This window comes from Chiloscyllium plagiosum, unplaced genomic scaffold (genome assembly GCF_037043375.1).
Source record: "Chiloscyllium plagiosum isolate Xiang-an unplaced genomic scaffold, Cpla_swu_hap1 HiC_scaffold_6, whole genome shotgun sequence".
NCBI classification, from domain to species: Eukaryota; Metazoa; Chordata; class Chondrichthyes; order Orectolobiformes; family Hemiscylliidae; genus Chiloscyllium; species Chiloscyllium plagiosum.
In genome coordinates this window covers 69525377-69550757 of record NW_028270144.1, presented here as the reverse complement: position 1 = coordinate 69550757, position 25381 = coordinate 69525377, and the positions used below count along the sequence as shown (strand labels likewise).

Sequence of the window (25381 nt, the reverse complement as noted above, 5' to 3'; positions counted from 1 at the left end):
CTAAAACAGAATTAGGTGGAATAACTTTCCTTCAGTGCAGATTTGCAAGTATTTCTCTTTAACATCAATTAGAAAGAACTACACCTAAGGAAGTTGAACAGACACAGTTCGTTCAACAGAAGAGCCAAGTTCTGACGCTATTCAGCTGTGTAATGTAAAGTTGAGAGATTTGACAAGTTTTACTGTTCTGGTTGCAGGTAAAAATATTTGTTACACTTGATCACAGGGAGTGAACACATTCATTATCATTCATAAAATTTCAATTCTCATCATAAAACGATTTCTCGTACTCAGCTACATGTACAGTTACAATCTTTTTCTATCTAAAAACACTGATCAGCCTTGCCTAGCTTAAAAGAGAATATTGTGCAGTGACAAACATGTAAATGCACAATCCATTAATTATCATAAGCATTTTCCAATTATAACGGGAAGTCATTCAAGAAATTGAAGGTTGCCTCTGGAATTCAACACTGAAAACTGCTTTACATCTGAGCAGAGATGTTTATTGGCATGTCAGTTCGTGACAAAGTCAAGAGCTGGTTAACAACCACAATGGCATAGATGGATATCATTGCGTTGAATTAAAGGGATCAAATACTGCAAATTGGCCAGAAAACATTCAGAAATCAGGGCAACATTCACAATTACCTATTGCGCATTTAAATCCAGTCCTGTGGAACTTCCTCTTACATTGTACAAAACTGTAGAAATTACTGCCACTAGTTCCTTTTCAGATTGCATCTGCGTTTAAGCAGATGGGTTAGAATTAAATAAAAGCACTTAAATAAGGGGCAAATAAATTGATTGTGTTGTAAAGCCCGCTCTACTAGAATATATACTGAGGAAATACCTCTTGTGGAAATAGACTTAACTGCACACCATATACTTTCCATTCTTACAGGATTCCTCATGGGAATATGAATTTGGAGACTGCACTTCTGAGAAGATCTGATATATAAAATCTCCTGTGTTTAGCGAGGCTTGAAATATAGCTAACAAACTGTCCAACAGTCTTCATTTTTACCACCTCAATGTCTGGATATGAAAATAAATGGAAAGAATAGTGCTAAAGGCAATTGAGAGAAACAAAGAAGTGGTCTGAGAAAGGAAGAGAAATATCAAAGATTAGACACAGAAATAAAAATGTTCCTGAAGAAGGGCTCATGCCCGAAACGTCGATTCTCCTGTTCCTTTGATGCTGCCTGACCTGCTGCGCTTTTCCAGCAACACATTTTTAAGCTAACAAGGTTCAAAGCAAAGACAAAAAAGGTAGGGATACTCAGCTGTAAAGAATGTGGAATGTGAACAATAACTTTAGATAGTTTGTTATAATTTGGGTTCCAAAATCCATGTTGAAGAAGCAAAGAAATGAGAGCAAGTTTGCTGAAAATATAAAAGAAATATACAAGAAAAACATGTAATCTACAAAGGTTAAAACTGTGGCCAAAGGATTACTTCTTTAAAGTTTGTCACCAATACTGAATTAATTTGGGGAACTGAAATGGAGCAGTTTGAACAAGTGATTTTTTAAAATTTGAACCAATTTGAAAAAAAAACAAAAGTTATCACTGTTTGTTATAAAAGTATTAAAATTGATAGTTAACAGCTAGGAACAAGATTTTCAATAAAGTAGCCTAGAAAAGCCACCTAATATCACCAAACATTACATGTCCAATATGATATTGCAATTTCATAAAATGATTCGATTTTCAAGACACTTTCTTTACCTTTGGTTCAAACTTGAAGGTTTCTGTGCTTCGCTGCAAAATGTCAATTGCTTCAGTATAGGAAAGCCTAAAAGATATATTTACATTTCAACTATATTAAACAAGATGTTACATTTGCCAAACATTTTGATTAACTAAAATTAACAAATTCAGAGGGCATTGTAACCATTTAGACTGCTATTTCAACATGTATTTCCTTTAGGCAATCTTAACATGATCGCAAATCATAGAACCTTTACAGTGCAGATACAGGCCATTGTATTGAGGCTGTGCCGATCCTCTGAAGATCATCCCACTCAGATCCATTCTCCCACCCTATCCCAGTAACCCTGCATTTCCCATGTCTAATCCACCTAGCCTACACAACCCTGGATGCAGTGGACAATTTAGCATTGCCAATCCACCCAACCTGCCATCTTTGGACTGTGAGAGGAAATTGGAGCACGAGGCAAAAACACATGCAGACATGGGAAGAATGTGCAAATTCCACACAGACAGTTGAGCCTGAGGCTGTAATAGAACCCATGGCCCTGGCACTGTGAGGCAACTGTGCTATACAGTGTGCCACCCCATTACGTGTGTATTATCAAAAGTGAAAAACAAAAAGATGCATTAAAAAAAAGCTCCCATGTAGAAATATAGGATGCTAAACCTACATATCGCTACAAAACATGTACAAAATTCACAGATATTAAAAATACATAGAATTTTTAAAAGAGAAACAATTCACTTACACTTTAAATGAATTTTTCAGCATCTGTTCCATCCTTTCCTAGGAATGAATATTCCAAAATTAGCCACTAGTTCCTTTGTTGAAGGCTGGAAGATAGCATGGAACTTTCCCTAAAAAATTCCTCACCAGCTCGTGGATTTTGCTTTTAACTGAAGAAAAGCAGATATTTTCATGATCTTTTGCCTTACATGATAATTTGTCCTGTTATTTAATGACCCTGCTGCATTCTTATCACTCTCAGAATTATAGAATCCCACAGTGTGGAAGCAGTCCATTTGGCCTATCGAATCCACACCATCCCTCTGAAGAAAATCCCATCCAGACCCACCCCCAACCCTACCCCGCTAGCCCTGCATTTCCCATATCTAAACCACCTAGCCTGCACATCCCTCGATTCAATGGGCAATTTAGCATGGTCAATCCACCCACACTGCACACCTTTGGACTGTGGGAGGAAACCAGAGCACCCAGAGGAAACCCATGCAGACATGGGAAGAATGTGCAAACCCCACACAAACAGTTGCTCGAAGCTGGAATCAAATCCAGGTCACCGTGAGGGAGCAATGAGCAACCATATCACAACTCATTCTCCTCTCCTCATTCCCTGATGTGTATTAGTTTAGAAGCTGATCATCTCTAACATCTTGCAGTTCTTATGAAAGTTTATGGACTTGATAAGTTAACTGTATTTCTCAACCTATAGGTGCTACATGGCCTACTGAGAATTTCTCTCATTTTCAACATTCACTTCTTATTTCTAACATTCACACTAATTTGCTTTCATTTCAGTTGGAATTAGATTTTTCCAGTGAAATACTGCAATTTTTAACGTATTAATGCAGAAACAGAAACAGAAAATATGTATTCATGTGCAAGAATTACACTTATTGATATCTGTTTTGAATATGATATTAAAATCGATATCATTTTTATATCTTAATCCTTGATGCTTTAACTTTCGGGCGTAGAAATTATAAACTCAGAAAATTAAGAAAGAAAATCCAAAATTTTGGATGGAAATTTCCAAAACTGGAAATTCTAATGTTCTGTTCAAGCAGCACCTGCGAACAAAGGATATGAAAATATTTTGGATTTGACACCCTTTGTTAAAACTGCCATGTATTCATGGATTTTAGAAGTCTGGAGTTTTACTTCATCAGATTTTCATAATTTCAAGATAGATGTTCAAAAACTGCTAGAAATATATGGTTTCTCAATGCTAGATTATGCTTGTCTTTCTATAAATCTCACGGCAGAAAAGCTGAAGATTAATCAAGTCTAACTACAAGATTGGAGACAGAATATACAAAACCTTTTGTCCAGGAGCTATATATTTGTGGAAGAGTTCAACATCATCTGAACAGTTTGAAAGAATATGCGAAGTTGTGATCTTGAAGAGATTCTCCATCACCTGGAAAAATCAAATATCATAAAAACCAGTGGCAAAAATGTAATTCTTCTGAAATCAAGTCTTAAAATCAATCAACTAGAGGAAATAAAAGTCTTTTCTTTCAAGGGATGTGGACGACACTGCCAAAGTCAGCACTTATTTTCCATGAAAATATGGGAGTAAGTTGTGTGCTTTGATTCAACTCAGTGGCTCAAGTGCCATTTCAGATGTCAGCTAAGAATCAACCACATTACAATGGGCCTGGAGTTACATACAGACAATGCTAGATAAGAACATTAGATTTCCTTTTCTAACAGTTACTAATAATCCAGATGCATTTTTACATTTCTTTAGTGTAATGGTCACCATTATTGTTACTAGTTTTTTATTACAGGTTTAAGCAAGTGAATTTAAATGGCTAGCTCCCTCAACCCCTGGATTGTGAGTACAACAAAACAGCACAATTCGAGTGAAATTTATAAATAGCAGATTCAGAAGTTTTCAGAATGAATTTGAAAGTCTACAGTATTTTAAGTATTGTTATATGAATTTTTTTCTCTATCTGAAAATTATCTGGAGGACATTGTATTTCAGTAAACCAATATACAATGCCACAGACAAGGCATTACTGTGTGGCAGGAGAAAGTGAGGGCTGCAGATGCTGGAGATCAGAGCTGAAAATGTGTTGCTGGAAAAGCGCAGCAGCTTTTCAAGGAACAGGAGAATCGACGTTTCGGGCATAAGCCCTTCTTCAGGAATGAGGCTTCCTAAAGAAGGGCTTCTGCCCGAAACGTCGATTCTCCTGTTCCTTGAAAAGCTGCTGCGCTTTTCCAGCAACACATTACTGTGTGGCAGGTTGGAAAGGAAAATAAAGCTCTGAAACAAAATTACTCAAAACAAAAACACTGGCACAAACTAAGAAGTGAAAATGTTTGCCAAATCACTTTAGACTAACTTCCTATTTTTTTTTAAAAGAGAATGTGAGCATCACTGGTTAGCCCAGCAATTGTTGCCCACCTTGAACTGCTCTTGAAGCTGGTGACAAAACATCTTTTGGCGCTGTTACAGTGTGTGTGGTTTCAGTATACACAGCACTTTTCAGAGGGAATTCCAGGATTTTGATCCAGCGACAGTGAAGGAATAGCAATATAATGACACGCAAATGGCTTGTTGGGGAACTTGCAGGTAGTGACACTACATCTCTGCTGCCCTTGCCCTTCCAAGCACTTGGCATCCACCATCCAAAAAGCGGTATCAAAAAAGCCTTGTTGAGTTGTTGTAGTGCTCTTACAGATGGTGAATATTGCTGCCATTGTGTCTTGATAGTCACTGGGAGTGAATGTTTACGTTGTGAGTGGAGGGACCATCAAGCAGACTGCTTTAGCTTGGATGCTATTGAACTTAGAGTGTTGTCGGAGCTGACCTTATCTAGGTTAGTAAGAATTTAAAAGAAAAAGCAGTCATGGATTTGGGTTTTGCAGGCTAAATATTGCTCACACATAGGTGCTGGTAAGGTGCTTCCATGAGCTTCTGCAGTCCATTTGGTACAAATACATTCAATGCTATCAGGAAGGGATTTCCAGGATTTTGACCCAGAGAAATTGAAGGAATGATGATATATTTCCAAGTCAGGATGATGAGTGGCTTGGAGGAGAACCTGCAAATGCTGGTGCTTCCAAGCATCAATCACCTTTGTCCTCCTGAATGTTAGCAATTATGGGTTTGGAAAATGCTATCCAAGGAAACTAAAAGGAATTTAAGGGAGTAGTGTATCTTGCAAGTAATAGCAAGATAGATAGATAGAAAGAGCATATTCAAACATATATAAAAGTAAGAAAAGGGGTAAAGCGAACAGAAGTCCTTTGGAGGATGAATTAATTTTAGGGAAGCAGAAACAGAAAATGGTAGAGAAAATTTTTTGTAGTCTTTACAGGAGAAGTCTAATTGCATTCCAAAAATACTAAATAACCAGGGCAAGAGGGGGAAGAGAAAATTAATACAATAACTACCACGAAAGAGAAACCTGATAGGGTACATTTGAGTATATTAAAGGAAGAAGTGGTAGAAATATAGGATGCACTGTTAATATCCTTAAAGAATCCTTAAATTCTGGAAAACTGCTGGACGACTAGAAAGTACCAATGCAACACTCTTGTTCAAAAAGGGAGGGAGATACAAAAAAATGGTAACAATAGGCCAGTTAGTTTAACATCTGCTGTTGGGAAAATATTAGAGTTTATTAAAAGAAGTACAATAGCCGAGCATTTAGAAACAATGATTAAACACAGCCACATGACTTCTTGAAGTGGAAATCATGCCTGACAAACTCATTATTCTTCGAGGAGGTAACAAGCAGAATAAAGGGATACCTGTGGATCGGATATGTTTGGATTTTTAGAAGGTATTTGATAAGGTACCACTTGCAAAAAGACTATTAAATAAGACAAAAACCCATGGTGTTGTGGGTTGTATATTAACATAGATTTGGAATTGGCTAGCTAATAGAAGACAGAATTGGATAATGGGGCCATGTTCAGGAATGGCAACCTCCAACTAGTTGAATACCACAGGGATCAGTGCTTGGGCCACAATTATTTTATATACAGATGTCTTTGATGAGGGAAGTGAATGTATAACAGCCAAGTTTGCAGAGGACAAAATAGGTAAGAAGGCAAGTAGTGAGGATGGCTCAGAGTTTGCAGAGGGATTTAGACAGTTTTAGCGAGTAAGCAAAAACTTGAGTGATGGAATAAAATTTGAGAAAATGTGAGGTCACCTACTTTGGCACGAAGAGGAGGAGCTGAATATTATTTAAAAGCAGAGATTGCAGAAAGCTGCAGCACGGAGTTATTTAGGTTTACGTTTGCAGAAATCACAAAAAGATAGTATATGAATTCAGCAGATAAAATGGAAGGTAACAGAATGTTGACCTTTATTTCAAATGGAATGGCATATAACAATAGAAAACTTGCAAAAATTAGACAAGGCACTAGTAGGCCGAGAATATTGTGAACAGTTTGGTTCCCTTATCAAAGGAAAGGCATACTGACATTGGATATTTTGGGTATGGAGAAATTACCTTATGAGAAGAGGTTGAGTAGGTTGGCCCTGTACACACTGGAATTCAGGAGAATAAGAGATGACCTTATTGAAACAGCAGAGGTTCTTAGGAGACTTGACAGGGCAGATGGGAAAAATTTGTTTCTTTGTGGGAGAGTCTAGGACCAGAGGGCATAATCGCAAAATAAGGGGCTGACCAGTTAGAATGGAGATGAGGAGGAATTTCTTCACTCAGAGGGTGGTGAATGTATAGAATTCTTTACTGCAGTGAACTGTTGAGGCTGGATCATTTATACTACAAAGAGCTGAGATAGATTACTGAGATAGTATTAATCAATCAGTCAGGTCATGGGGATAAATTAGGAAAGAGGAGTTGAGAATTATTGGATCAACCACAATCTCATTGAGTTGCAGAGCAGACTTGATAAGTCTAATGGCCCACTTCTGCACTTATGTCTTATGTTCTACAGAAATATGCCTGCAGGATGACAAAATGAGACTTGAATGCTGAAGAGTACAGGACATTTGAGAAAGAAAGGAAGTTAGGAAAAATGACAAGCTGGATCTGTTGATGATTTTATTAATACAATAGAGAGGGAAGACACAACTTTAATAAAAAAAAAGTAAAAGCATTTTTGGTTGAGGTGAGAAATGATAAAAGCAAGAAGTCATTGTGGGCATGATGTACAGGATCCTTAACAGAAATCACATTGTAGGATGGAAGACAAGGAAGAAATGAAGGGAGCTTGTCAGCAAAGCACAGCAATAATTGTGAGGGATTTTAAGCTATACATGGACTAGAAAATTCAGATAGGCAAAAGAAGCCTTGATGAGAAGCTCATAAATGAGTTTTGGAATACTTCTTTAGAACAGCATATTCTGGAGATGGAAGGAGAGAAGACTACACTAAACCAAATATAATGGAAGGGGAATTAATCAACTGATAGTGGAGGTGGCTCCAGGAGCAGTGATCACAACGTGATTGAATTTCACATTCAGTTTGAGGGATAGATGAGTTGACCTGAGACTTGTATTTTAAATTGAAATAAGGACACTTAGGCATGAGAATAGAGCTAGCTAAAGTGAATTGGCAAATTAAGTTAGATCATCAAAGATGCAGAGCCAGACATTTTATGCAATACTTATAAAGTACATGAATGTTTTACATAAAATGAATGTTCAGGGTAGATTTGTGGTTGAGAAATGAGGTGGAGATTAGGGGTGGGGTGGAGGAATCTACAATGGGGTAGATGCACAAAATCAATTTATCACAATTACATAGCTGATGTATTCAATTTTGAGAAAAATAAGGCACCATTGATTGAGCAACTAGTAAATGACTGATGGGCGACATAGCTGTTACAAAATGACTGTGCACAGAACTGTAGGCGAATAATTTGAGTTTTAAAACAAGCCACTGCACTTCTCTCTGCATGTATCACAATAACCAAGATGCTCTTGTAAGTTATATAAATTAAAGAAACATACTTTTGACATTTTAACCAGGAAATGGTGATTTACACTTTGAGTATTTGAGAATTAATTTGGTGGTGAACTGAAAAGTAAGATTGCAAAACTCATTATGGCAAATTATGTCATTTACTAAAGCTATGAATGGATAGCAATAAATGAGGCTCAAAATATTATTTGTTGCTTCTTCAGGATGAGGATGAGTAAGAAATATTATTAAAATATACATCATAATGTCATTATTAGCAGATTAACCAAGCATATCTGTTTTAGGTCATAGAAAAGCCACTGATTCAGTGCAATCGTATAACTGTTGAATCATTACCTCCATAATGTCTTTCAAACTTTCAGTGAAGGCAAGTTCTGCTTCTACCATGTAAAACTCTGCTAAATGTCTTCTGGTTTGGGAGTTTTCTGCACGAAATGTTGGTCCAAAGGTATATACTTGAGTGAAAGCCCTAATAAATAAAGTATTTCTTTTTATTTCTGATTGCTAAACTTAATCCACCAATCTAAAAGAATTCCACATTTTGTTTTAGCCTTGTGACTATTTTCTGGGATTTGGAATTAGTTAAACTAATTTTTTAGTACAATCTGTAGAACAGTTTAAAAATAAGGATTTTCCAATAAATTTCCATAAGTTATACAAGATTGACTGCAATTTTTAATTAATAATTGTATATTGAATTAAATCTATAAACCTACATATCTTAGTCAATGTATTGTGACCAAATCAGCTCAAAATGAACAATTTAAGCAAAACGCAAATATAAAGATTGCCAAATAATAAAATGAACAATAGTTAGTATGCCAGCTAACAATGAAAAATGATTTTCAAACTTGCTATTCGCAGATCAAATTATAATTTTGCAGAACAAATCAAAATGGTCTAATTCAGGAAATTAAAAAATTAACAAGATGTATTTCATTATTCAAGGAAAAGCTTATGTTTTTAAGTTATAGCTGTTGTAACTTTAAATCATATGCAAAGAAAAAACTGCAAAAGATGATATCCGATAAACATTATGGATTTGAAAACTAGAGAAATTAGAACCTCTGGAGAAGCAATTTAAATGATTGCGTATGCCACCATGTACGTTTCTCCACCTTCATGCAAGTTACAGGACAAGAAAGGAAAAATATCTTTAGAATTTCTAAGACTGAATTTCCGATACCACTTTAATGGTACTTCTGTTAACAAATGGTTGTTATTAATAACCCTGTTCTCAGCTAAGCCTGTTGATAAGAATATGAGAAATAGGAGTAGACCATATGGCTCCTTAAGCCAGTTTCAGCATTCAATATGATCATAGTTTACTATCTGCCTCAACTCCACTTCCTTTCTCATACCTGATCTCCTTAGATTTTTGGGCTATTGGAATCAAAGTCTTTTTTATTCATTCATGAGATGTGGACATCAGTGGCTGTGCCAGAAGTTATTACTTGCCCTAATTGCCTGCGAGGGGATGGTGGTGAGCTTCCTCTTTCAACTGCAGCAGACGACTTGCTGTAATGCTATTCTGCTATAAGGGGTCAAGGAGAGTGTTTCAGGATTTTGATCCAGCAACACTGAAGAAACAGTGATATATTTCCAAGCTGGATGGTGAGTGACTTGGAGGGAACTTGTGGGTGGTCGTGTTCCCATGTATTTGCTGTCCTTGACCTTCCAGGTAGTTGTAATTGTGGGTTTGGAATGTGCTAAGTAGCATGACTCAATTATGGAGCATCCACAAATGTTTGAGGTAGAGAATTCGAAACACTCGCAACCCACTGAGTAACAAAATTTCTTATCTCAATCCTAAAATGTTGTCCCTCTTTTCAAGATTCCACAGCAAGTGGAACCATCCTTTCTATTCCGTCCCTTCAACATAGAGGTTTAAGAACTTGGTCATGTCAGAGAATGGGAAATTTACTCTCCCCTCAATCTTTAATACATAGGACTGTAAGATACAAATAGTTAATGTTAAAGCTGGAATTATTCTTATCAACAGCAAAGACATATTCACCTAAATAGATGAGCTAATTCACCAAAATAGTTAGGTAAAAAGTAAAGGAAAACCACATTAAAGTTCAGAGTAGGGGCTTGGTTTTGTTCAATTACATATATGAAGGTTCTACACCTAAAATGATTCTTAGGTGAAATAAATTACACACATGAATCAGGTAATAACAAACAATGGTCTGATTTTGTGTATAGAAATAAAAAAAAAAATGAACTGCTCAATTCACACAGAACAGGAACTTTTGGCAGCAATGGCTGGTTTGACAGAGTTGTTATAGTGATTCCTGTACTTATTTCCAGCCATGAAATGTGACATTTTGAAGTAGTTATTAGGTTGTAACTGTCATTTCATCATGGGTACTGATGAGCAAAAGTAATTTATGAGACATGTGTTAAGTTGTTAACAAAGAAAATAAAATCTGAATCCTGGTGGTCGGTCATGTTGTTTTTCTATTTGCAGCAGACGCTTTCAGCACTTGTAATGTCAGAACATTAAGTAAACAGCCACAAGTCACAGAAAAACAAGTGAATACATTTTCTGTTAAAAGTGAATAGTTGAACATATTTGTCTCTTCTGTCACTGACTCCAATGTGCCAACAAGTTTTTTTTCCCCCAATTTACAAGCAGCATAAAATATTCCTAGTTTTTGTAAGCATGACAGCACAATAAACAGGAATTATCTGAGGCCGAATTCCTTAGTCTAACTATGATTGTAACAAGTATTCCGATTGCACTGGTTTAATCAATGAGTTTAATCAATCTAAAAATATGAGTTAGTGGTTCCAGAATCCATTTCTCCCAGTGGAGAGTAGGATTTGGAGGAACCATATCCTTGAATCACTCTTGCTAAGTTAATCAAATTTTCCTAGTCATTCAAGTACTATGCCAGAAACACAAAAAGATTTAGAAATATTTTTGGTAATTCAATGTCACTCACATGGAAACATCTTCTACCTGATTTCTTTCACATTTCTACGTTACAACAAGATAGACTGCACAATAACTTATGAAAGAAATGTAATTGATTAGATAAGAGGGTCTTATGGAAAAGTGAATTTTTTTTAGGCTTCAGAAGACCTCTCTCACGGTCTGGACAAAAACATCAACAAAGCAACCATGTAAGTTGAACAAGAATATATCTACATGCAGCATAATTTGACACTGTCGCTTGTCAAACAGGATTCCTTGTTACTGTATCTAGTCTATTGAATATAACTAAAGACTTCTGATGATTGATTAGAATTCAGAAAGCAGAACACTAGCAGATTCAGATTAAGCTGTAAATCAGGGTACAAGTTTAAATAACAGGTGAGCAGTTGCTATACACAATGAAGTGGCTTACACTATTTTTGCAGAATCTTACTGTATCCTTGAATACAAAGCAGACCATCTCAGACTCCTAATATTCACACTGGACCAATTCCATTTTGTATTTCTTGCAATAGGGTACAATTCAGGTGGATGGTAGAGTTGCTACATGGGGCTCCAGAACTATCTGCTAAGGTTCCACACAACGAAACATATAGTAGTACATGAAATCAGATGTGTGGAATGTGTCAAACGTAGATAACAGGCAGAAGAAATAAATAAAATAAAAGCAGAAAATCATCAACATGCTATCCACAAACAAAAATAACATCAGAAGAGAAGAAAAACAAAAAGCAGAGTCTATAATCTGAAATCCTTGAATTTAAGATCAAACCTGAAGCTACAAAGCATTTAAACACGTGCAAGTATCATTAGAATTGCTGGAAATAGACATCATAATAGGATTGGGTAGGTAATTAAAATATCAGGTGACTTTTGTTCTCTACCTTCCCCGGTCTCTAAATTCTGAAGTTGTTATATCCCTAACTTTTGCCAGGTATACCAGAAGATTAGCGAATTTTGAGAAGATTTGTAGCTCGGTTGAGGCTCTGGATGTAGATTTGCTCACTGAGCTGGAAGGTTCATTTTCAGACGTTTTGTCACCATACCTGGTAACTTCTTCAGTGAGCCTCCAGATAAAGCACTGCTGATGATTCCTGCTTTCTACTTATATGTTTGGGTTTCTTTGTGTTGGTGATGGATTCACCAACTCAAAGAAACCCAAACATATAAATAGAAAGCAGGATTCATCAGCAGTGCTTGGTCTGGAGGCTCTCTGAAGATGTTACCTAATATGGTGATGAAACATCTGAAAATGAACCTTTCAGCTCAGCAAGCAAACCTACATCCAGGTACCAGACGATTGTCAACTCAAAACGTTTACTGTTTCACTCACCACAGATACTGCCAGAGTATTTCCAACAACTACAACTGTTGCTTTAATGGTAGAAATAAGAGGCTCATTCCACAACAGGCATGACATGATGAGCGGTATTTCTCAAGGCTATTTATTGGGAAGACAGTTTTTCACCATATATATTTTCTCTAACAGTCAGATGAGTCAACTGTTGGGTTTGCCAAGTCATTGTACACAGTATGGGCAAATGCAACTGAAAAATATTGCCCTCATAACAGAGTTGGGTAGGCCACTGGGATTGGCTGGGCAGGGATATGGGGGGGGGGAGGGGGTCAAAGTCAGACAGGCTGTTGGCTAAGTTGGGGTAATGTGGGGAGAGTCAGGAGGTGTGAAATACAACAGCTGGAGACAAGAAAAACCCTGGCTTAAAAGGCAGGTTATTTCTAATCCTTACGTACAAGTGAATTCTGCTGAGGCTAAATTGGAGGGTGCCTCAAAAGAGGTGAACAAAGGTTCTTGTTGAAATGAATTCCTTACTTTGGCCCCTGTCCCCTGCACCTCCTTTCATAGTCAGGACTTTGGGCCTAGTCCTTTTCTCGCTCACTCAGATTCTTAACTAGTTCGCTCTGCTGACTTATACTTCTAATAATCATTTGAATTATTTAAAAATTCTTGGGATATCGTTGTTGTTGGTTAGACCAACATTTACAGTTCCTTATTGCCATGGAGAAAGTGGTGGTGAGCTAGCTTTTTCAAGCACTACTCTCCTTGGATAATATGAGACTTGAAAGGGAACTTGCAGGTGGTAGTGTCTCCAAGCATCTGTTTTTGTAAATAATAGGGATGTTCAAAGTCTGTCCCATGTAGCACAGTGTAGTGCCACGCAATGAAGAGTATTCTCAAAGCAATCTCCACAAAGACTATGCCATGGCTCCATGTATAGACACATCTTAAACAGGTAAATAAATAAGGATGAGGTCAAGTAAATTGTTCCCTCTTAATAATTCCCTCACCACTTGCCACAGATCCAAACTAGCAGCTATTTCAATAGACAATAGGTGCATGAGTAGGCCATTCTGCCCTTCGAGCCAGCACCACCATTCTTTATGATCATGGCTGATCATCCTCAATCAGTGTCCTGTTCTTGCCTTATCTCCATAACCCTTGATTCCACTATCCTTAAGAGCTCTATCCAACTCTTTCTTGAAAGTATCCAGAGTCTTGGACTCCACAGCCTTCTGGGGCAGAGCATTCCATACACCCACCACTCTCTGGGTGAAGAAGTTTCTCCTCAACTCTGTTCTAAGTGGCCTACCCCTTATTTTTAAACTGTGTCCTCTGGTGCGGGACTCACCAATCAGTGGAAACATGCTTCCTGCCTCCAGAATATCCAATCCTTTAATAATCTTATACGTCTCAATCAGATCCCCTCTCAAGCCTTCTAAACTCAAGCATATACAAGTCCAGTCGCTCCAATTTTTCAGCGTAAGATAGGATTGAACATCTCAGTTTTGTGAGAGCGCCCATGTTTGAGCTGATGTTATGAAATGTGATCCAGAGTCAATGATGAAGACTCCCATAGCAATATCTTCTTGAATGTAAATCACGCTGCTGCCACTTCTGCTGGTGCTGGCCAAGGGCAGAACAAATCCAATGTCTGGGACATTGTCATGTCCACATACCTATTATAGACAATATTGGGCTGTTCCTTGACTAGTCTGTGGGACAGCTCTCACAATTTTAGGATAAGACCCCAGATATTGGTAAGGAAGGTTTTTCAGGTTGACATGGGTCCATTAACTATGGTCATTTCCACTGCCTAGGCCAATATCTTGTGGTGCATTTGGTTTCATGCCTTTCTTTTGACTTCATTATGGTTTGATATAAATAACTGGCTTGCTTTCAGGGGGCAGTTAAGAGTCAAATGTAAGCCTGACGAGGTGGAAATGGCAAATTTCAGACCGTAAAAGGGCATTAGTGAACCACATAGGGTTTTTATGACAATTTGACAATGGTTAAATGGTTGCCATTAAACAAGTTTTTAATTCTAGACTTTTAAAAATTGAGTTTATATTGCCCCACCTCTCATGATGGAATGTGAATCCTCATCCCAACAGGCTTAGTCTGGGGCTCTGGATTATAAGCAGTGACATTACCACTACATTGCTGCACGTTCTTAAATTATGAATTTATTACTTTTAATATTTTCAGCTGAACTCACATTTGCTGTAATGGAAAATCTTAACTTTTTGACATGTGACAACCAGTCCCCCAAGGAAGTGAAAAACTGAAATGTATCTCCCCCACTAATGAGAATATATTGGAAAACATTAAGCAAGCACTTCCAGACAGGAATTGGTGGAATCTACAATTTCTTTTACTGCCATAAACACCATCAGCACTTCCACACCTTCATCCTACCAGAAAAAAAGAACAGATTTACTTGAAATTTGGAAGAGTGATATGGATGAACATTATGAAGGTATGGATCAAACTGGAGTTGAAATGTAGATCAAATGGAACAGTGGTAACAGATTCATATGCCAGTATTGGCTACTCTTTGTTTCACACACTCACTAAACAACCCCACCACCCTGTGGCCGAACACTTTAACTACCCCTCTCACTCTGCCAAGGACACGAAAGCATGTCCTGGGCCTCCTCCATGGCCAAACCCTAACCACGCGACGCATGGAGGAAGAACACCTCATCTTCCACCTTGAGATCCTCCAACCAAACAGGATCAACGTGGAATTCACCAGTTTCCTCATTCCTCCACCCCCAGGATGCTGCCTGACTGGCTGTGCTTTTCCAGCACCATACTCTTCGATTCTGATCTCCAGCACTTTCTCCCACTCTTTGTTCCATTATACCTTTCTACATTAACAATGTGATAGTGATAGAAAACAAAATCAATGAGCTAGAACGAGATGACTAAGTCTTAACATACATAGATATTAAAATTGAAAACCAAACCACACAGGATTAGAATCAAGATTAAAGGAATAAGATTTAATAACAATTAAACCCAGAATATCTTAATTTGAGTGTACAAAATCAAAACTAGGTAAATCAAGTGATTTTTCCTGATTTAGAAATCAACATATTTTCGTTTAAGTAACAACTTTGCTATCTGGTTGTCTGTCATCACCCTAAAGAAAAGAAGCCAGCAGAAGGACATCCTGCAGGAAAACTGGAAGGAGATAAGGGAAAGGGTGAAGAAGGATAGTGGGTAGAGGAAGGATTGGGAGGAAAAGACTGGAGATGATACACAGGCTGAATACAGATTAAACCAAACACCATTTTGGTCTACATGGTTCAGTAACATGCACTGCCATTTGGGTACTGGAGAACTCCAAGTTTCATTTGAAACAAAACAGGACATGTGTATGTGTAAAATGTGTATTTTACTGTAACTTCAATGAGAATTTGGCCAAAATTTTAAGGCATCACATTTCACCATCTTCAAAGTATGAATAATTTAGAAGTGTGGTAAAATAACTCTGTTTACAAAACCAATGGAGACTTAAATCATGTGCTTCTACGGTACTGAAAATGTTTAACAATCTATTCCCTAAAGTTAAGGTAGCATTCTCTTACCTATCTTCCAAGAGTTTGAAATATCAGGCTTGCAGACGAAATTATTAATGGAAAAAGGTCTACACCAACACCACAGATGATGCTGAAAATTCTACTTCCTTCCTCTGCTATACTTTGTCAATGTAAAACAGACAGGATGGTTTTTTGGTTATTGGAGAAATATCTATTTAACATTTGAAGCAGTAACTTGAGCAACCTTAATGCAAGAACAAAATTGTTTTTCCAAGTTTCATTGTGCAAAGACTAGTAATTAATAGTGATATGTAAGCATAATTTGAAGATACTTTTGAAATATGGGCAACTTTGGCAAAGTTAATTTACCATAATCATTATACAACTCATAACTTCTGGATTTTTAATCCAGTGCCATAGCCATAACTCCATCCTACCTATTAAACCCACATGTAACTGACTGATTCATCTGCTGTGCAAAGCGAACCTATCTATCTTCACTAACACTGAAAGTTCCCTCTAAATTTAATCAAGACAAGACATTATCTTTTTACATTTATTAATTATTTAGTACTTACATCTTGTTCCTGCTACCATGTTTTCCCTCTTCTGTCCAAATATTCAATTATAACAGTAAAGTATAGTAAATAAGATGGCAATTGAGGAAAATATTTGCATTACATCCTTGCTTTATGCTATAATAAATAAAAAATTTTCAGTAGTGAAATTTATTGCAATCGAGAAGCATCATAAAATGTGTATAATCATTCCTCTTCTAAATGGCTCTTCTAGACATTTCTCTGGCTTTACTCATCAAATTAAAATTTAGGAAGAACCATGGAGAATTGCAAAATATGGGCTTTCAATATCGCTCACTCTAATCATATAAACAGCCAGCCTGAGGTTCTCGCCACCACTCTCATGGCCACCTTTTCGACATTTCAAATTAAACACTAACAAGGGAAAAGACAATGCTCATTTAGAAAAGATAAAAGAACTGTTAACGAAACAGGCTCTCTTACTTCTGCTCAGTCACACTGATGAATCTCCCTGTAGGAAGACAAGAAAGGAGACATCATGGGCCCTAAATAGTATTTTCAAATTCTCTCACCACAGTTGAGGTGCCAAAAGACTTGGGGACTAACAACAATCTATTATTAAAAAAGGAGGAAGGGATCGACCAGGGAATTACAGGCAATCTAAACTTGGTGGTAGGAAAAACTTATTAAAAATAATTCTGAAACATAGAACATACCTGCGCTTTAAGAGACAAGGATTATTCCGAGATTGCATAGATTTGTTGAGGGAAGGTAGTGTCAGACAAATTTGATTTGATCAGACCTTTTGAGGAGGTATCCAGAAGTGTTGATGAGATAATGTATTTGATGTGATCGACATGAAGTATAGATTGGGTTTTGATAAGGTTTCTCATTGCAGACTTTTTAAGTAACGTTTAAAGCACATGGGACAAAAGGCAGAGAGGGACATTGGATCCAAAACTGTCTGAAAAGCAGGAAGCAGAGGATGAGGGTACTGGGATGTTTGTAACTGGACATTGTTTCTAGTTGGGTTTCACAAGGTTTAGTGCTTAGATCCTTGTTGTTTGTGATTTACATTCACGGTTTGGATTTGCATGTTGGCAGTGTGACCAAGAAGTGTGTGGATAACAAAAACATTGGGAGAGTGGCAAACAGTGGAGGAGGATAACTGCAAACTGCAGGAAGCTATCAATGGGTTGGTCAGGGGGGGCAGAGCAGTAGCAAATTGAATTCAACCCGGAAAAGTGCATGGTAATACACGTAGGGAAGGCTAACAAGACAAGAGATTACACTATAAAGGTAGGACTCTTGACAGTACTAAAGATCAGACAGAACAAACACAATGCTGAAGAAACTCAGTAGGTCTGGCAACATTTGTGGAGAGAGAAAAAAAAGTTAACATTTGAATCTGGTATAACTTTTCTTCAGAATGCAGATCCAGGAATGCAGCAGGGCAGGTAGATTCGGTGGTGAAGATAGCACATGGGATGATTGTCTTTATTAACCAATGCGTAGAATATAAGGACTAGGGGATTATGCTGGAACTGTATAAAACACTGAGTAGGCTTCAACTGGAGTACTGTATAAAGTTCTGGTCACCATATTATAGGATATGATTCCATGAGACATGATGCAGAGATTTACCAGGATGCTGCCCGGCATAGAGAATCTGAGTGATGAGCAAAGGTTGGATAGGTTTGGGTTGTTTTCCTTAAATAGTGAAGGTTGAGGGGGTCCTGGTAGAGGTGTAAAATATTATAAGCATAGAGACAGTGTGGATAGAAAAACATGTTTACAGTTAATAGAAGAGGTCAATAACCAGGAGGTATGGATTTAAGCTAAGAGGTGAAGAGGAGAGATGGGGAGAATGTTTCTTTTTTCCCCACTGAGTGTGGTGGGAGTCTGGAACGCATAGCCTGAAAGGGAAGTTCATTCAGAGACTTGGAATAGTTAGCAATATTTTAAGCAATACTTTAGCAATATTCACTTGTATTGCCATAGTCTCCAGAGCTACAGTCTAATAGCTGAAAAATAGGATACACGTTGATATTTTCTAATCAACCTGTTTAGAGATGATATTACACACCTCTGGAGCAGGAGGGGTTTGAACCCAGCGACACTACTGTTGCATCATCAGAATCCCCATGGGAATAGTGTAGTTGGATCTTTGTTGACGGATGCATGCACAATGACTGAATGGCCCCCATCTCAGTTCTAAATATCTGAGAGTCTAGGACAAAAAAATTAGAATGTTGCTCCCTATTAAACACGACAAGTGCTGAAAGGTAAAGATTCTTATCAAAACTTGGTCAGTAAAAATTATGTAGAATTATGTTCTGCCCAGCATAACAGGCACAATGTATTCGGTTCCAGTGACTTGAGTTTGAGTTGATTTATTATTGTCTCGCACTGTGTGCTATACAGGCAGATCATCAGGGTAGCAGAAAAACAATGCAGAATACAGTGTTACAGAAGCAGAGAAGGTGCAGAGAGAGAGATCAACATTAACATTTGAGAGATCTGTTCATAAGTCTGATAGCATTGAGGAAGAAGCTGTTCTTGAATCTGTGCATATGTGCATTCAAACTTTTACATCTTCTGCCTGACGGAAGAGATTGGAAGAGAGTAGAACTAGGGTAGGAAGGGTCTTTGATTATGTTGGTTGCTTTCCTGAGGCAGCAGGAAGTATAGATGGAGTCAATACGCATTTGTTTGTGAGATGGACTGGGCTACATTCACAACTCTATACTTTCTTGCAGTCTTGCAAAGAGAAGTTGCTGTACCATGCTATGATGCATCCAGATAGAAAATGTTCTATGATGCATCCATAAAATGGGTGAGTGTCTTTGTGGATATGTTGAACTTCCTTAGCCTCTTGAGGAAGCTTTCTTAAATGTCGTGCTGACATGGGCAGACCAGGACATGTTCTGGAAGACTGAGCTATCTCTATCTCAGCACCATTGATTCAGACAGGGGCGCTCCCTCCAATCTACTTCCTGAAGCCAATGACCAGCTCCTTTGTCTTGCTGACGTTGATGGAGACATTGCTAACCTTACACCATGCAGCCAAGCTCTCAAACTCTGTCTCGTTATTGTTTGAAATCTGACCTACAATGATGGTGTCGTCAGCAAACTGGAGTTGGAGTGGAATTGGCCACACAATTGTGAGTGTATCAGGAGTGTAATAGGGATCTGAATACGGAGCCTGAGTGGCACCTGTGTTGAGGATGGTGGTACAGGAGGCGTTGTCACCTACGCTTACGGTCTATGGGTCAGGAGGTTAAGGATCCAGTTACAGATGTGGCAGCCTGGTCCAAGTTGAGAGAGGAGTTCCTTCGGTATTATGGCATTGATGGTGGAGTTACAGTCAATACGTAGGAGCCAGACGTAGGTATTCTTGTTATTTATATGTTCCAGGGATGAGTGTAGGGCCAGGGAGATGGTGTCTAATGTGGACCTACTGTGTCATGAGGTAAATTTCAAAGGATCAAGGCAATACGGTAGGCTGGAGCTGATGTGAGCCATGACTAACCTCTAAAAGCACTTCATAATTATGGAGGTCAGAGCCACTGAACGGTAGTCATTGACACACACTGCATTACGTCTTTTTGGCACCAGGATGATGGTGATTTTAGTGAAGCAAAGGGGGACTTCACTAGAGTCAGAGATGATCAGCAAGGAAACAGACCCTTCAGTCCAACTCGTCCATGCCAATCAGATATCCAAAATTAATCTAGTCCCATTCGCCAGCACTTAGCCCATATCCTTCCAAACCCTTTCTTTTCATATATCCATCCAAATGCCTTTTAAATGCTGTAATTGTACCAGCCTCCACCACTTTCTCTGGCAGCTCATTCCATACATGCACCACCCTCTGCGTGAAAATGTTGCCCCTTAGATCCCTTTTATATCTTGACCCTCTCACCCTAAACCTATGCCCTCTAGTTCTGGACTCCCCCACCCCAGGGAAAAGACTTTGCCTATTTATCCTATCCATGCCCCTCATGATTTTATCAACCTCTAAAAAGGTCACCCCTCAGACTCCGATGCTCGAGGGAATACAACCCCAGCCTCTTCCTGTAGCTCAAACCTTCAACGCTGTCAACATCCTTGTAGATCTTTTCTGAACCCTTTCAAGTTTCACAACATGCTTCCTAGAGGAAGGAGGCCAGAACTGCACGCAATATTCCAAAAGTGGCCTAACCTGTACAACTGCAACATGACCTCTCAAGTCCTATACTCAATGCTCTGACCAATAAAGGAAAGCATAGCAAACACCTTCTTCACTATCCCATCTACCTGCAACTCTACTTTCAAGGAACTATGACCCTGCAACTCCAAGGTCTCTTTGTTCAGCAACATTCCCTAGGACCTTACCATTAAGTGTATACATCTTGCTCTGATTTGCTTTGCCAAAGCACAGCACCTCGCATTTATCTAAATGAAGCTCCATCTTCCACTCCTCAGCCCATGTGCCACTCCTCAGCCCATTTGCCCACCTGACCAAAATCCCAATGTATTCTGGGGTAACCTTCTTCGTAATTGTGTCTGACAAGGATAGGTTTATCTTAAAGCTTATGGCCTAGAAATTCAGGAGCATTGAACTTTGGAAGCTCAGGGTCAAGGGTTCACAGATATTAGGCCTTGGATTTCATTGTGGAAATCAGTGCGGTCATAGGGATTACCTGATGAAAACATGAGCATTCTAGGTTGGCTATGGTACTACCATTGCTTTGTTCTCTGCTCTGCAACTACATGCTAAGGCCCGAGATAATCAATAATTGGGGAAAAACCTTGGGAGAAGGGGTTGGTTACTGCATAGTGAAGGTGATGTTCAATATTAGTCAGCAAAGGCCTAGGAGATTGAAATTAGGGGCAGGTAGTTGCATATAGACATTTTCTAATCAACCTGGCAAGATATTTTTGGAGCAGGTGGGTCTTAAACCCAGGCCAAGGTGGTTGCATGTCCAAAAAGAATATCTCCTGCTTCAGGTATGAGCCAATTATGCCTTCTGTGCATCCTAACTCTGTATGGCAGTTGGCATAGTGTCATCATGAAGGTTTCCTTAATACAGATGGTCCCTTGAAACATAACAAAATTAATGATATACATGATGTTCAATAAATCCCTCCTGTGACTATTCTATCAACAACTCTCAGGAGTCATCAATTCTACTTGGTTTTCCTCTGGTACTGGACTATGACTCAAGTTGTATTCTCAAAATTATCCAAATTAACATTCTGCAGCAAAAGGCAGAGTGGGTAAATACCTTTAGCAGTCACTTTAAAAGTTTCTCATTTACCTCCGTATGAGGTTGTAAGTTTGCTCGCAGTTTGTTTTCAGATGTTTTGTCACCAATGTAGGTAACATTATCAGTGAGGCTCCAGTGAAGCACCGGTGTTGTGTCTCACTTTCTACTTGTGTGTCTTGGTCTCTTAAGGTGGGTGATATCATTTTCAGTTCTTTTTCTGAGGTTGGTAAATGGGGTTCAAATTGATGCGTTACTTGATGGAGTTCCGGTTTGAATGCCAGGCCTCCAACAATTCCCATGCATATGTCTGTTTCGCCTGTGCTAGGATGGATATGTGGTCCCAGTCTCAGTGGTGTCCTTCTTCATCTGTATGTAAGGATATTCGTGATAGTAGGTCAGGTATTTTGGTGGCTAGTTGATTTTCATGTATCCTGGTGGCTAGTTTTCTACTGTGGCTGATGTAGTGTTTGTTACAGTCCTTGCATGGTATTTTGTAAATGATATTAGTTTTGCTGGTTGTTGGTATTATGGCCCTTTAGGTTCATCAGTAGTTGTTTCAGTGTGTGGACTTCCATGATGCCAAGGGATCAGAGTAGTCTGGTAGTTATCTCAGAGATGTCTTTGATGTATGGTAGCCTGGCTAGCGTTTCTGGGCGTGTTGTGTTTACTTGTTTGGTTTTGTTGTTTAAGAATCTGCGGACTGTGTTTATTGGGTACCCGTTGTTCTTAAATACGCTATATAGGTATTTTTCTTCTGCTACTCGTGGTTCATGAGTGCTGCAGTGTGTTGTGGCATGTTTAAATAATGTCCTGATGCGGCTCTTTGTGGCTGTTGACCTGATTACTTCTGTAGTTAAGTATCTGGTCTGTGTGTGTTGCTTTCCTGTAGATGCTGGTCTGCAGTTCTCCACTAACTATTCTTTCCACTGCGACATCTAGGAAGGGGAGTCTGTTATTGTTTTCCTCTTGTGAAATTTATGCCAGTAAGGATATTGTTGATGGTGTTGTAGGTTTCCTTTAATTTGTTCTGTTTTGTGATGACAAAGGTGTCATCCACGTAGTGGACCCAAAGTTTGGGTTGGATTTTGGGGAAGGCTGTTCTGCTTAACTGCTTTTGCTAAGAAGCCTAGTATTGGTGATCCTATGGGTGGCCCATTGATTTGTTTGTAGGTCTTGTCATTGAAGGTGAAGTGGGTAGTGAGCACAGGTCTACTACCTTGATGAAGTTGGTGATGTCTGGTGTGTGTGCGCGTCCTTGGTTTGTCTTATCGTGAGGTCAGTGTTTCTTTGGCCAGGCTAATGTTAATTGACGTGAATAGGACTACTATGTCAAAGGAGACCATTGTTTCGTCCTCTTCTATTTTGGTGTCTCTGATGATGTTCAGGAATTCTTGGGGGGAGTGGATGGAGTGGCATGAGTCTTCTACTAGGTATTTCAGTTTTTGGTGGAGTTCCTTTGCTAGTCTATATGTTGGTGTGCCAGGGAGTGAGATTATGACTCTGCGGGGGGGGGGGGGGGGGGGGGGGGGGGGAGCTTGGTTTGTGTATTTTAGATAATCTGCCCAAGCTGGATGTGTTGAATCCGTCAGGTTTCATATTTTGGAGATCTGTCTTGTTAATTTGGTCTGATTTATGAGGCTTTTCAAATTAGCTATGATATAGCTTTCTAACTGTGGAGTCGGGTCTATGACCTCCTGTCAGTATCTACAAGAAGTAAGTTTGCCTTTTCAATGTGCTGTGCTCTGATTAGGATGATTGTCATTCGCCCTTTGTCTGCAGGTAGGATTACAATGTTCCTGTATTTTCTGAGTTCTTTTTGGGATTTTCTTTCCTATCTATTGAGGGTGTTCCCTTCCTTCTTCCTGTTTAGTCTTGGTGCAATTGTCTATCTGATGGTCTGCTGGGTTTCTTCAGGGAGTCCGTAGCCTTTCAGGGTTGATTCTGATGCTGCTAAGAAGTCCTTTCTGTCCACATCTCTGTAGTTGTAGTTCATCCCTCTTACGAGGACAGCTTTTTCCAAGTCTGTTAGTGTTTGCGATTTTTGACAAAATTTGTAGCTCAGGTTGAGGTTCAGGTTGTAAGTTTGCTCACTAAGTTGGCAGGAGATGACTACTTGACTACTCTGACCCCTTGGCATCATGGTAGCCCACAAACCTATTAACACATTGAAACAGCAGCTAATGAACCTAAAAGGACCCTATACCAAAAACTAGCAAAACAAATGTCATTGACAAAATACCATGCAAGGACTGTAACAAACATCGAACAGACAAGCAGAAATCTAGCCACCAGGATACGCGAATACCAACTAACCACCAAAAGACATGACCCACTGTCTATATATAAGGATATTCGTGATAAAGAGGGATACCACTTTGACTGGGACAACATATCCATCATAGGACAGGCTAAACACACACATGTATGGAAATTCGTAAAGGCCTAGCATTCAAACTGGAACTCCATCAATAAATACATTGATTTGGACCCCACTTACCAACCTCTGAGAAAAAGAACCCACCTTAAGTGACCAAGACACACAAATAGAAAGCGGGACTTCACTGGAGGCTCACTGATGTTACCTAGCATGGTGATGAAATGTCTCAAAACAAACCAGCCAGCACAGCAAGCAAACTTACAACCTGAGCCTCAACCTGAGCTACAAATCTTAAAAATCGCAAATTCCTCAGTGTGAATATTTTCTTCATACAAAGCTCTTATAAAAGAGGAATAAGTAATTGAGAAGGAATAGAGCATTACAGTGCAGTACAGGCCCTTTGGTCCTTGAATACATGATCGAGAAGGAATCCAAACAACAAAACTTGAAGGAATGCCAACTTCCAAGGCACTTGCCAGGTTGGCTATCAGATCCACTGGTACAGAATTACACAGAAATTGCTTGATCAGTTTATAACTTGTGACTCAACAATCTATATTGTGACTCTTCATACAAGCAGTAGTTCTAATCATGTAATCTCCTTATTTCAATTTTCCTCCATTCCTTTTGCATGCTTAGGAGAATTTTCTGCATTCACATGTTCATGAATCAATAAGAGGTGGGCCATGTTAGATTTACTCCTGAGTAAGGAGCCAATTGGTGATTCACAAACATTTACCTAATAGTGACCATATCATCGAATTCAATGTAGCCTTCGAAATAACTGATTTTAACATATTGGTTCCTAAGGAAAGGATTGACATGAAAGTATAGCTAATTTAGTACCAGTTTTGGACACTACACTGAAACCTACTTATCAGGCATTCAAGAAATGAGTGAGGGAGAATATTTACTTATATTTCGAAACATATTGGTTTCCTGTTCTTTGCATGAGGTCTTTCCTTCGCAAGGGGGTTGGTTAGCTCAGTTGACTGGATGGCCGGTTTGTAAAGCAGAGTGATGCCAACACAATGGATTTAATTCTTGTACCA

At 38.7% G+C, this 25381-nt stretch overlaps 1 protein-coding gene across 2 annotated transcripts in view; it reads right to left on the bottom strand.

Annotated features, from left to right (window-relative positions):
- The window catches only part of nars2 (asparaginyl-tRNA synthetase 2, mitochondrial), an 88430-nt gene that overhangs the window by 30334 nt on the left and 32715 nt on the right, over positions 1-25381 (bottom strand). For both annotated transcript variants that reach the window (XM_043691665.2, XM_043691667.2), the window contains 4 exons: positions 8709-8841; positions 3776-3874; positions 2465-2502; positions 1731-1797 (listed from right to left, as the gene is read on the bottom strand). In XM_043691665.2, coding sequence (XP_043547600.1) covers positions 1731-1797; positions 2465-2502; positions 3776-3874; positions 8709-8841 — 337 coding nt within the window. The remainder of the gene's footprint in view (positions 1-1730; positions 1798-2464; positions 2503-3775; positions 3875-8708; positions 8842-25381) is intronic.